General features: G+C 42.5%; 1 protein-coding gene across 2 annotated transcripts in view; it reads right to left on the reverse strand.

Annotated features, from left to right (window-relative positions):
* The window catches only part of Parn (poly(A)-specific ribonuclease), a 102,590-nt gene that overhangs the window by 33,212 nt on the left and 55,341 nt on the right, over positions 1-14,037 (reverse strand). For both annotated transcript variants that reach the window (XM_050125785.1, XM_050125784.1), the window contains exons 19-21: positions 11,500-11,555; positions 9,863-9,949; positions 5,410-5,484 (exon numbers count right to left, since the gene is read on the reverse strand). In XM_050125785.1, coding sequence (XP_049981742.1) covers positions 5,410-5,484; positions 9,863-9,949; positions 11,500-11,555 — 218 coding nt within the window. The remainder of the gene's footprint in view (positions 1-5,409; positions 5,485-9,862; positions 9,950-11,499; positions 11,556-14,037) is intronic.

A 14,037-nucleotide genomic window follows, 5' to 3' on the forward strand; every position in this document is an offset into this window, starting at 1 on the left:
AAAAAATGGAGTACAGACCTAAACAGAGAACTCTCAACAGAGGCATCTAAAATGGCTGAAAGACACTTAAGGAAATGCTCAACATCCTTAGTCATCAGAGAAATACAAGTCAAAACAACTCTGAGATTCCATCTTACACCTGTAAGAATGGCCAAGATCAAAAACACTGATGACAACTTATGCTGGAAAGGTTGTGGGGAAAAGGGAACACTTCTGCATTGCTGGTAGGATTGCAAACTGGTACAACCCCTTTGGATTTCAGTGTGGTGATTTCTCAGAAAATTAGGAAACAACCTTCCTCAAGACCCAGTAAAACCACTTTTGGGTATATATCCAAAGGATGCTCAATCGTGCCACAAAGACATGTGCTCAACTATGTTCATAGTGGCTTTGTCATAGCCAGAACCTGGAAACAAGATCTTGTCTTTTTCTACTTTCTACTTCCCATGTAGATTAGATCTATGTAAGTCTCTCTTAGTGTCCTCATTGTTGTCTAAGTTCTCTGGGATTGTGGTTTGTAGGCTGGCTTGCTTTGCTTTATGTTTAAAAACCACCTATGAGTGAGTACATGTGATAATTGTCCTATATCTGGGTTACCTCACTCAAAATAATGTTTTCTAGTTTCAACCATTTTCATGCAAAATTCAAGATATTGTTATTTTTTTCTGCTGTGTAGTGCTCCATTCTGTAAATGTACCACATTTTCCTTATCCATTCTTCAGTCGAGGGGCATTTAGGTTGTTTCCAGGTTCTGGCTATGATAAACAAAGCTGCTATGAACATAGTTGAGCACGTCCTTTGGTACGCTTGAGATAGAGTTTTTTTTTTAATATTTTAACATATTTGTAAAGTACTATTAAACAAGAGGTAATTACACACAACAAATGATGTAGCTGAGACAGAATTAAAGGCAGGTGCTAGAAGTGGAGTGATTGAAAGCAGGAAAGGGCATGCAGGCTCTGGTCAAGCAGGAATCTAAAAGAATGATCGTCCACTGCAAGGACTGCAAGCTGGAGAAAACGCAAAGCCTGAAGAGTAGGAGGAAGTGCTCTGAATAGGAAGAGTGAAGACGTAAAACAGTCGGTGGATGAACACTGGGTCAGAGAGAGAGAGAGAAAGAGAGTGGGGGGGGGTTATATGTGCGCACGCACTCCTGAGCACATGTGCACACCTGTGCCTGAACAAGCACTAGAGAGACTTTGCCATGTCATTAAAGTGGCTGGTGCTTGGGTCCTGCAAGGGTTTTTTTTTTTTTTTTTTTTGAGACAGGATCTTACTATGTATTACTGGCTGGCTTCAAACTCAGAGATCTGCCTGCCTCTGCTCCCTGTATGCTAGAATTAAAGGCCTGGGACACCATGCCCAGATAACCAAAAAGATTTTTTTATAAATCTCATATCTTTCTGCTATAAGGAAGGAAAGGAAAAGCATGGGGTCAAGAGCAACCAGAGTGAGACAGGAGCACTAGCAGAGCGGAAGCTAGATAAAGATGAGTGGTGAACAGATTCGGCCGATGTCTGATTGGCTTGTGTTTAACATACATCTGTTTATATCTTTGTGTATGTGTGCACATATGTTTATAAGAGTGTGCACGGGGGAGGTCTAAGGACAAACCACATCTGAACCCAGGTCACCAAGACAGCTTTTACCCAAGGAGTCCTCTGCTCTCTGACTAACTCTTAACCACTAGTGCAGCAAACTGGAAGTCTGAGCTCCAACCTAAGCATCACCCACAAGTCCAAATAAGATGAATATCTGTGAAACTAAAACAAAACACTCTTCTGAAGAATCTATCCAAACCCAGAGACTCTACAAGAGAACATTCACAACACATGTGTTTTCCATTTTCAAAATAGTATTTAAGAACTATATTTTGTCACGAAATAAGAGTCCGCATGATTCTACCCAACCATAATCTGGGTAAACTTAAGGTGACATTAAACAGGCATACGACATACATGTTCTGCTCAATAGCATTTTTACTCACAAGGGGCTTATCAGGAAGTCACCTACAGCAGGATGAGCAGTGCCCTGTACAAGATAAAAGATCCATTAGGCTGGCTCACTAGAAGAATAATGGTCAAAGAGCAGAGATACGGAAATAAATTATCTAGTCTGCACAACAGAAAGATGGTATGAGAAAAAAAAAAGCCAAACAGCACACGATGTATTGTGTGCAGAAGCAATCCCAGGAGTAACAGCAAGAGACTATGAAAACAAATATCTGAAATTTTACCAAGTCTGGTGAAAGACATATATTAAAAGCTGCCAGTTCAGACAGGATAATACAGAGAAGGAACTAGAAGTATACCTCAATTGTGCATATCAGAAGCACTGGGGATCCGCCCATGGTACACGCACATTAAAATAAGCCATGGCCAAGTGCAGAAACAGTCAAACTTGTGAAAAACTCACTGGGGCATGGCTCTGTTGGGGAAGCTCAGGGTCCAGTGCCCAGTACCTATAAAATAAGATGTGGTGTGCAGGCCTATAATCCTAGCACTCAGGAGCTAGAGCAAGAGGATCCCTAGAGCTCATTGGATTGCCAGCCTAGTGAAGTCAGTGAAAAAGACCCCATTAAAACATGAAGAAGTGGAAAGCAGACTAGGAAGGTACCAACATGGATCTCCACACCATGGGCATAGTGCATGCATGTGCACGCACACGCGCATGCGCACAACACACACGCACACGCACCATTTTAGTAATTAGTATACAGTTTCCTGTAAGAAAAGAACTTTCATTTTCAAGAGGTCAAAAAAGACTTTTCAAACATTGATTAGAATTAGTGATACCAGAGGAAAAAGACAGTTGTCAGCTTAAATGGAATTCTTTGAATGTAAATCAAAAATAATTTGTATCAGAGCCTATATAAGTAGGCATTTAATGATTTTTTTCATTGTTACATTATTGATCTGGTTCTGCTGAAATGTTTCTATAATTTGTTTAAGGTAGCATTAATAGGATTTGTAGCAAATTTAGATAACCCAGATCCCTGGCTGCATGAGAATCATTACTATGAGAAGCAAACTGCAAATTGTCTTTTAAAGAAGCATTCACACAGATTTAGAAATCAGAAAGAGAAACAGACATGAGATCTATCAAGTACAAAAGGTATCTCCAGTTCACAACAGGATGTGTATCGTGGCTCCAACTCCATGATATTGACCAGATTCAGGCAGCCACTGTGAACACAATGGCCCCTGGGTCCGCATGGAGCATACCATCTTCTATGAGAGGAACAGAGCACTGATGAAAAGATGCTTTCGAGGCACAGGACACAAGCTCAGCTCTCAACACCTGCATGTGGCTCACAAATATGTGAACTCCAATCCCAGGGAACCCACCCGATGCTGTCTTCTGGCCCACAAAGACACTAGGCCCATATGTGGTACACAGACAAACAAGCAGGCAAAACACTCACATATATAAAAAGAAGCCGGGCGGTGGTGGCGCACGCCTTTAATCCCAGCACTCGGGAGGCAGAGGCAGGCGGATCTCTGTGAGTTCGAGGCCAGCCTGGTCTACAAGAGCTAGTTCCAGGACAAGAACCAAAAGCTACGGAGAAACCCTGTCTCGAAAATCAAAAAAAGAAAAGAAAAAAGAAAGAAAAGAAGAAATTGAACAAATAAATGTTAAAGAAAAAGGTAGTATAATTAATGTCAAAAATTTTAAGGATCAACAAAAAATGTGATGATCAAAACCCTATTTAAAAGCAAATGAAGTGTCATTCACTTTGCTTGTAAAACGAACATTTGATGCAAGTTTAAGGGCATGGAGAAATCACAGCTAATCACAGACAAACAGGAAAAGTACAAGAGAAACCACATGAACCAGGAATGTGCAGAATAGATGAGCTGGAGAGATGACTAAGTGGTTAAAAAAACACGTTGCTCTTTTGGGTTCCATTCTCAGTACCCACATGATGCCTCAGAGTGGAACAGCCAGGGCTACACAGAGAAATCCTGTCTGAAAACAGAACAACGCAAAAAGCTACTGCTTCAGGGATCCAACTCCAGTTCCATGGTATCCAATGTCCTCTTCTGACCTCCACAGACACAAGGCATGCATGTGGTGAACAGAAAATGCCAGCAAAACACCCATACAAATAAAATAAAATACTAAAAATTTTAAATAAGTAGACTAATCAAACATTTACTGATAATAAGTCATTAAAAAAACTAAATGAAAATAATTTTGGATTGCTAGATGTGATTGTGCACACCTTTAATCCTAGCACTTGGGAAGCAGAGGCAGGCTGTACTGGGAGGTTTCTCTGCCCCCCCCCCCCAATCCCATAGTCACTTCTAAATAATCATTCAGGGGTTTAATATTAATTACAAAATGTTTGGCCTATAGTTCAGGCTTATTACTAGCTAGTTCTTACATTTAAATTAAGCCATTTCTATTAAGCTATGTATTGTCATGTGGGCATGGCTTTCAGCAGTCTGCTGGCATCTTGCTTCTGCAGTGGCTGGCTTGCATCTCTCCAGACTCTGTCCTTCTTTCTCCTTGTATTCAGTTTGGCTTTCACACCTAACTATATTCTGCCTGGCCATTGCCCAATTCAGCTTTTATTATCATTAAATGAAAGCAACGCAGCATACTGAAGGGTTATCCCACAGCAGCAGGTAGATCTCTGTGAGTTCAACGCCAGCCTGGTTTACATAGTGAGACTCTTTGTCTTTTAAAAAAACAAAATAAAACAAAACATACAACAACAAAACCCATTTTGGTACACATATAATGTTGTTATTTGTTAAGACAAAAGCAATTTATATACTAATGAGACAAATGTGCTTGTCGAATACAATACAACCCAAAGTTGCAATGATTAATTTGATGGATGCTGAGAAATAACAGTAGGAAAAATGTGACTTCTTCAGTTCCCATAATTGAACCACTGTGCATCTGAACAGAAAACTAAAACACTGCAATCAGAACATATGCTAGTGGTGAATCCGAGGTGTTTCAGCAGTTGACGAGGGTACTGCATCACAGGAGGGCACATGCAGCATCAAACACACATGCTGTGTGCTCAGAATGAAGGCTGGAGTGAGACCAGGACAACACGGACAAGAACTGACTCCAGTTTACTAACATTTGATTTTAAATTGTTTACTCACTGCATGCTCAGAAACCTTTCTCCACGGCCAAATTTTCAAACCTGACATTCAGTCACATGTAACTACATGGGGTCTTGAGGCACAGTTTAAGTATCTTTAGAATAATGAATCAAAGATCTTTCTCTGTATGATATACTTACTAATTTTTCCCTTTATTTCACAGGCAAGCTCAAATATTAACTGAGCAGTAATGCCACTGAACCAACTGGCTGAAGCCACAGCTTTCAAACTGAAGGGGAACCCCTCCTCATTAACACACAAAACAGACATCTAGAACACTAACCAATTTGTACTTGTTCAGGCTGGCTGAGAGAAACGAAGGCTGATGTGTCATCAATCCAGGATATCTGAATGTTACCTGTTAACAATGAACGAAAAACAAAGTGAACGTCTGAGCATTTAGAGAACCACACCAAGACTCAGCTGGCAGACTTCAGGAGAGTCTAGAGAGATGGCTACTGCTGTGAAGACTGGAAACCTTAGCACTAATCAATTCGCTACTTGTTCTGTTACAGTTTCAAGAGAGTGTAGGAGATGTCTTAGTGCATAAGCGCACTTACTGTGCTACCATGAAGTCCTAAGTTCAAACCCCCACCACCCATATAAAAAAAAAAAAACCCACACCTGTAACTCCAGCATTGGGGGCTGGAGACAGGATCTCAGAAGCCCATTGGTCAGCCAGTCTAAGACAGCTTCAGGTTCAGTGAGAGATCCTGTGTCATAGCAGAATCTTCGGCCTCCTCCACTGGTCTCCCCAGTGGTGTGTGAGGAGCAAGTGTCTGCGTGTTTGTGTGCAAAGTATAAAGGCCTCAGTTTGATCCTGCCAGCCCTATAAAAAGATGAGCACAGCTGAGTGGGCCTGTATCCCTGTGCTGGAGAGGTGGAGAGGGGCAAATCCCTGGAACTCTTGGGCCAGCAAGTATAGCAAAATTGGTAAGCTTTGGGTTCAGCGAAAGACCCTGCATCAAAAAACTAAGGCGGAGAGGATCAGTGAGATGACTCAGGGGGTTAATACACTGTTGCCTCAGCTGGATCCCTGGGGCCCACACGACAGAAGAGAACCAACTCTTATAAGCTGTCATCTGGCCTTCACAGCACGCTATGGCACGTGTGTCTTCACACACAGTAAACAAATACAGTTTTTTGAATTTTGGAAAGATAGTAAAGTAGAAATTTAATTGAGGAAGATATCAGACATGAAGCTCTGGACTTCACAGTCACACACAGGTACACACACAAACACAAAACAGTGATAATAAACTTTAAAAGTTAAAAAAGAAAAAAAGAAAACTTAGCCACAAGGACTTGTCACAATTCTGTCCAATCTTAGGCCAAGGTTAGAAGGTGTTTATCTTTCAAGGTCACTAACAAAACTCCAAGACCACTACAATCAAACTTGTTACAGATACTTCATTTTACAGACTGCTACAGTTTGGATAGTTCTGTCCCTGCCCCATGTTGACACTAAATCTCCATTTTCAGGTATTCAGGCATTGGGAACACACAGGGAGAGAATACTTAGCAGTGGGGCCCTGGGGAGTGACAGGACAAGGGAGCTCATGCAGGGCGGTGCCTCTCCCGGGAGTACTGGGGGCTGAGAGAAAGAGGTCCCCCTGACAGACACCGCAAGGACCTGTGTTCCTCTCTCATTCCAAGATGCCCTGGGGACCCTGACAGCAAGAGGCTGCGATTCCAAACTACTAGAAAGAGCTCTGAGCCAAACAGATCCTGCTGAGATGGCTCGGTGGATCAAGGAGCCTGCCGAGCAAGCTTGACCATTTCCAAAATCCATGTGGTGGGAGGAGAGAGCCGACTCCTACAAGCTGTCCTGACTTCCACATGCAAGCAATCACATGTACACACGTACACACGCATGCCTGTCATTTAAAAGTGAAGGGTTCAGAGAGAGAAAACAGGCTGACAGGGAGAAACAGCAGCAAAAGTACTCTAAAAGTACTGCAAACAGCATGAGCAGAAAGGGAGCCCAGGGCAGAGCCCGAGCCTGCGGAGGAGATGGACACTTGCACCTCTGAATCACCGAGCACCAGACTTTAACAATGGGGAAACAGCACTGGAATTTAGCAATAAAAGAAAAATTCATTCTACTAAGATTTTCAAAGGCTGGGAATTAAAAAAAAAAAAGTTTAGTTTCACTATCAAAGTGGAAAAGAAAACAATACAAAACCCCCACTTCAGTTTCTCAGTAAGATGACACGCCTCTCTGGATTAAGATAAACAGTGCTAGTCAGCTTCTGAGCACCTTCCAGAGCCAGCTCCTTCCTTCCTAGTGTCGTGGTAAGGCCACAAAGACAGCTGTTATCACTAGTACAACTGTTGTTGCTTCTACTGAGAGAACACTCACCCAAGGTCACACAGCTAATGTATTTAATAAAGTATTAAAACTTTATTGTAAACAATTTGGAAAAAAAAATTACACACCAAAATGAACTAGATCCAAAGTCCATACCTCTCAATGACCGTTTTTTAGACGTGTTTTCTCTATCTAGTCCTGGCTATCCTGGAGCTTGCTCTGTACACCAGGCTGACATGGAATTCACAGAGATGGCCTGCCTCTCCCCACCACACCTGCCCACCTCAATGAACTTCTAGACAGTTAGAAAAGCCATTTTAAAGCTGTGGAGCTTCACACTAGGTTTTAGACTTTTTACTTACTTTAGTGCTTAAAGTCTGACTTCATAGGGTCAGAACTTAAATAGATGAAAATAGCAGGCACTTCAAAAAGAGCTGAGCCTGAGGCCACTGCCTTTCTCTCTCTGCACCTAATTAAAAAGTGGGGTAGGATTTCAAAGGGCAGAGGGCACCAGCAAGAGGACTTTATAGAAATATAACTGTTTTCAAATAAAGTATTCTGGGTTTGTTTTTAACTTAAGAGGTAACATGTGCTCATTTCTGAAAAGACAGGAAAGCTTACAAAACATAAAGACCATCTGAAAAATAGTGATGTGGTTGGAGAAACAGCTCAGCCGTTAAGAGCACTTGACTGCTCTTTCAAAGGACCTGGATTCAATTGCCAGCACCCACATGGAGGCTCACAACTGACTGTAACTGCAGTATTGGGGATCTGATGCCTTCTTCTGACCTCCAAACACTGCATACACATAGTGATAATACCGAAATGCAGGCCAAAAAAAAAAAAAAAAAAGAAAGAAAGAAATATATAGGTTTTCCTTAATGAATAATAATAAAATACTCAGTGGTATATCTTCCTTTACTTGCATCTGACTTCTCTACAATGTTTTTAAAAATAATGTTAGTTATACAAGATCCTATCCCATATCCTCTTTTAAATCTAAGTATTAAAATACTATTTAAATACTTTCTTAAATGTTTATACCTCTGCATATACACTTCAAACATATTATTTTATTCATTACTGTGCTCGGTGGTTTTTTATCAACATAAGCTTAAGTCATCTGAGAAGGGACCTCAATTAAGAAAAATGCCTCCACAAGATTGGCTGTATGCATCCTGTAGGGCATCTTCTTAATTAGGGACTGATGAGGGTATAATCAGCTCACTGTGTGTGTGAGACCATCCCTGGGCTGCTGGTCCTGGGGGCTATAAGAAAGCAGACTGAACAAGCATTGGGAGCAACTCAGTATGCAACTCCCCTCCATGGCTTCTGCATCAGCTCCTGCCTCCAGGTTCCTGCTCTGACTTCCTTCAGTGATGGACTACAGTGTGGAAGTGTAAGCTAAATAAACCCTTTCCTCACTTACTTGCTTTTTGGTCATGGTGTTCCACTGCAGCAATAGAAACCCTGACTAAGACAATTACTACTTATGTCTTACAGGAGCCATAGCGTGCATTTGAATGCCAGAGACAACTTAGTGGAACTGGGTCTCTCCTCCACTCCTCTCCCTTTCTCCTTCCTTCCTTCCTTCCTTTCTCTTTTTGCTTTGGAGTCTGTCCTGGAACTAGCTCTTGTAGACCAGGCTGTCCTCAAACTTACAGTCCCTCCTCCACTTATATGTGGGTTCCAGGTATTGAACTCAGATCACTAAGCTTGCACAACAAACACTGAGCCATCTCATTAGCCTACGAATATTGTCTTAAATGTCTGCACAGTAAATCTTTTGATAACATACAAGTATTACTAAGCATCCTACTACTGGCCAATTTTCTGCCTTCACTTTATTCAAGAATCCCCAAAGAGAATAAATAGCTTCAATACTTCATTTGTTAAAGTAACAAACTTGTACATTCACAGACCCTGAGGAGTTTAACCCGGGAATGAGAGGAACTATCTATCTTACACACACCTGCAGTCTTGGTCTGCTCAGACATCTGTGTTTGCTGCTTTTATTGTTAATCTCACATAGAGATTGCTTGTCAGTATAAAATAGACATCCTCTCTGAATTTAACCTTAAAAATTATTTACCCTGATCTAGGCCTGCTTTCTTCTCAGCAGTAAGGGCAGTCCACGGTGATGGCCCATATACTCTGTCAGCAAGGCTTACACAATGCACCTCAGATCCCATTACAACAGAACAGTTCTGTGGCTGAAGTCAACCCTGTCATGGACTTGGAAATCTTTCCATGATCTCCTTCTGACCAATTGACCAGCAGGAGAAGGGCAGCCCTTAGAGCAGCCGCCACTCTGACCAATTGACCACCAGGAGAAGGGCAGCCCTTAGAGCAGCCGCCACTCTGACCAATTGACCACCAGGAGAAGGGCAACCCTTAGAGCGGCCGCCACGGCCTTCCTGCTCACCGAAGGCGCTGAAGAGCTGGTAAAGGTCGCTTGTCTTCCACTCTCTGGGGAACGTCACGTGCAGGACATGGTCGCGTTTCGGCTGCACTACGGGACAAAAGTGACAACAGGCGACAATGGAGGAGTGACCCAAGTACGCGGCCACACAGCTGAGAAGGTGGACAAGGAGTGTGCTCCAGATGCCAGTACCGGGGGAGGGGCAAACAAAAGGATCCATCCCTGGGACCCTCTGGTCAATAGTCTAGCCTAACCAGTGAGCTTCAGTAGACACTGGATCTCAAAAAACAAGGCAGACAGCTCCTGAGGAACAACAACCAAGGCTGGCTCCCTGCAAGGGATCAAGACAAGTCAGTGATTCTTTTGATTGCCTCAGCCCACAGAATGTTGGGGTTATAAGTGTGCATTACCACACTTGGCAAGCACAGATTCTTTAATTAAACTAGTCCATACTATGTAGACACAACTGCCACAAAGACACTGCAGTCCTGCCTCTGTGCCCGAGTGCTGGGACTCCAGATGTGCACAGCCACCCAGGGCATCAGCAGGGTGTTCTAATGTATCAGTAACCCATAACAATTTGATTGACAGCAATTTAAAAAAAATCAACTTACTAAATTTAAATATATGCATAAGTAACTAGAAAATAGAAAATCGAATTACTGACATAGATAGGATTTTTTTTACTTTATATTTATAAAGCTTTTAATACAGCTCAATTATGTAAAATACTGTACACTGTAAAGGTCTAGAAAACTAGAGCTTCAAGTCATGTTTTAAAAAAGCCATAGCTGAATTGAAAAAAAAAAAATAGAGTACAAAACTGCCCACTGACTCCACGACTTCTTGCTCCCCAAGTCCTGCAGAGCTGCCAGCCACAGCCAGGAGCCATCATATTGGTCTGCTTGTGTAGATAAGCGTGTCCAGCCCTGGGGTGGGTAGGGGCTGCGTTGGGTCCTGATGTCACTGTGTTTTAAACTGAACCAGGCAGCAGAGTATCAAGAAACAGCCAGCGTGGAGGGAAGGGACAACACTGCTACCCCTAGTCTACCTCAAGCTTCAAGTTAGGGTATTAGTACTTCCTGGGAGCTGTTCTGAGTTCCTGTATGTTTGCTGGTCACAGGAAGGCCCCACAGCATGGTCTAATGGTGACTTCTCCAGCTTGCTCAGCATATTTTTTAAATATGTACTGGAAATGATTCAGCTTGGGGATAGGATGGAACTATGAATACATGAGATATACTTTTTTTTTTAAGATTTATCTATTTATTATGTATACAACATTCTGCCTCGATGTATGCCCACACGCCAAAGGAGGGCACCAGATCTCAGTACTGATGGTTGTGAGCCACCATGTGGTTGCTGGGAATTGAACTCAGGACCTCTGGAAGAGCAGTCAGTGCTCTTAACCTCTGAGCCGACTCTCCAGCCCCGAGATATACTTCTATAGCCTGAAAAATGCAAGTCACAACTAACAAAGGCCCAAGGGTCTCATGAACTTTTAAGTATGCAACCCTGGCCAACCACAAACCACTGCCCATTCTTAAGGAAAAAGCTCTTTTGTCAGCACCATTTCCCTGGTGTCCCTTTCAGGCCACTCTCTGGTAACTCAGATGCAATGAGGAAATTGATGTACTTACAGTCTGGCCCTTCCAAGTTTAAATAGGGAATGTCCATGACCCTCATGAGAAATAACCTACCAAAAGAAAAACAAACAGGTAACAAACTATTTTTTTAAAGATTTATTTATTTATTATGTATACAACATTCTGCCTCGATATATGCCCGCATGCCAGAGAAGGGCTCCAGATCTCAGTACAGATGGTTGTGAGCCACCATGTGGTTGCTGGGAATTGAACTCAGGACCTCTGGAAGAGCAGCCAGTGCTCTTAACCTCTGAGCCATCTCTCCAGCCCACAAACTAATTTCTTTAAGAAAAAAAAAAAGCATCTATTAAAATTGCACCATGTAGGGATAAGTCCCGCCCCTTAGGGGGCGAGTTCGCCTCGGGCTAATGTTAGCCTATAAATTTGGCGAGCGTGCTCCCAGACGCTGCTTCTGCTTTCCTGGTCTCCACATGAACGGTGGTTCTGTAAGTCTATTCCTCCATTAAAGCTGTATATATTTTGACAATCTGTCTGCATTCGTTTACGCCGTTACAGCAGCAGATGCTACTTGTTACTATGGTGGTTTGGCTGAGGCTGGCCTCCATGGGCTCCGGTTTGAGTATGCAGTCCTCAGCCAGGGGAAATGTTGGAGGATTAAGAGCTGCAGTCATTACCAGTGTACTCTCTCGACTCCCTATGTGCACATTCCTGCTACCAGGCCTCCTTTGTTCTGCCATCATAAACCCTCTGAAACCATTAGCCCAACTAAATGCTTTCTACTATAAGTTGCCTAGGTTTTTGTTAAATCAATAAAAAAGTAACAAATAATACACTTACTCTTCTTAAAAAGAAATTAGGATTCTTAAAATTTACTTCAGAGGTTTTTTTTTCCTCTTGAGCTAAATATTTATCATAAAGTATCTCCAACACCTATAACAGGTCCAGGCATTCCGTAGTTTCTCAAAATGTACCCATTAATGAAATTGTTAACAAAAAGCTGAAAACCTTGTGCAGAGCATTGTTCTTCTACAGTCCAAAGAAATGACAAGAAAACAAGTATGAGCTCTTTACTCGGCATATGAAAAGGTTCATATTTAGGAACGATGATACTGATTTATTTTTATTTTTTTAATGAAACACAAAGTCACTGGATGTAGGGTAAATCCCACAGACTGAAATAAGTGACTGTCTCAAATGCTCATATTATTATTGCCATATAAAACATATCTGAAGCACAAAACAATCCTTGATAAAGAAAGGTTACCATGGGGCTAGGGACATGGCTCAGTGGGTAAGAATGTCTGCCCTGAAAGCCTACGTTCAGATCCCCAGCATCCATGGATACAGCCAACTGTGGCTGCACACACCCGTCACACCAGCACCATGAGGGTAGGGGGCACTGGGGCTTGCTGGTTCCAATAGGAGAGCCTCTCTCAAGGAGACCCAGTGGAGAGTGACAAAGGAGGGCACCCACATGTACACAAGTGTACTCACCCACCTGGCCACACAGTCCACCCTCATACACACGAGTACACAGACCCCACACATGGCTATTACACAAATATAAAGCACAGCAAGCATTTTATGTATAGTTCCTGAAGCGGATACAAAGGAGCACTTAAAAACCAGTACCTGTTAATTACATCTGTCTACAGTGTCTTTCCATCTTCTTTCAGTAGCTAAATTATAAACAAAATCAGGCTTTCTGTTGTGTCTAGGAAGATACTAATGAGTTCTACTTGGATAACAATATATTGTATGCTTCTGTTAGAAGAGGCATTATGCAGCAAATTAAAAAGGCAATCTAAGTGCCCAACAAGCAATTAGTTTGGCTCCAGTGACCCGCAATTAAGGCACATTATTACCAGGCACCAAAGCCAAGCAGGGTATGATCGGCTCCCAGATGTGCTGCCACTGTCGGAGAATGAGCGCATAAGAGTTAGTGCTGGAGAGCCTGTATGACAATAAACCAGATCCTACAGCTCACAAATGGAGTCTAGATCTACTATTCTGCTTCTGTAAACTATGTCACCCAAACGAATCCATGTTTCTTGCAGTGTTGGAAGTGACAGAATACAAGCATGCAGTAGCACGGCAGACCTGACTGATGGGCAGTTGTCACTGTCCCCTACCACCCAGAGCAGTTTTATACACTCTACAATTTCCATGCTCGGCCGGGCGGTGGTGGCGCACGCCTTTAATCCCAGCACTTGGGAGGCAGAGGCAGGTGGATCTCTGTGAGTTCGAGACCAGCCTGGTCTACAAAGGGAGTTCCAGGACAGGCTCCAAAGCCACAGAGAAACCCTGTCTCGAAAAAAAAAAAATTCTATGCTCATGTTAGTAGGTTTAGATAGTCTCCCCAACCTGAAAATAAAATTTGAGAAAATAGTCACTTCAGACTAACAACAGGGCTCCACAGGTAAAGGTGTTTGCCATAGAAGCCTGGTGGCCTGAGTCTGAGTCTCCAAAACTGATGTAAAGGCAGGAGAAAAATGACGCTCAAAGACGATCTTCAAAAACATGCCATTGCAAAACTGCTCACATATACAGCATGGACACATGCACAATAAT

This window comes from Alexandromys fortis, unplaced genomic scaffold (genome assembly GCF_014885135.2).
Source record: "Alexandromys fortis isolate MF-2015 unplaced genomic scaffold, M_Fortis_MF-2015_v1.1 scaffold_238, whole genome shotgun sequence".
Taxonomy (NCBI): Eukaryota; Metazoa; Chordata; class Mammalia; order Rodentia; family Cricetidae; genus Alexandromys; species Alexandromys fortis.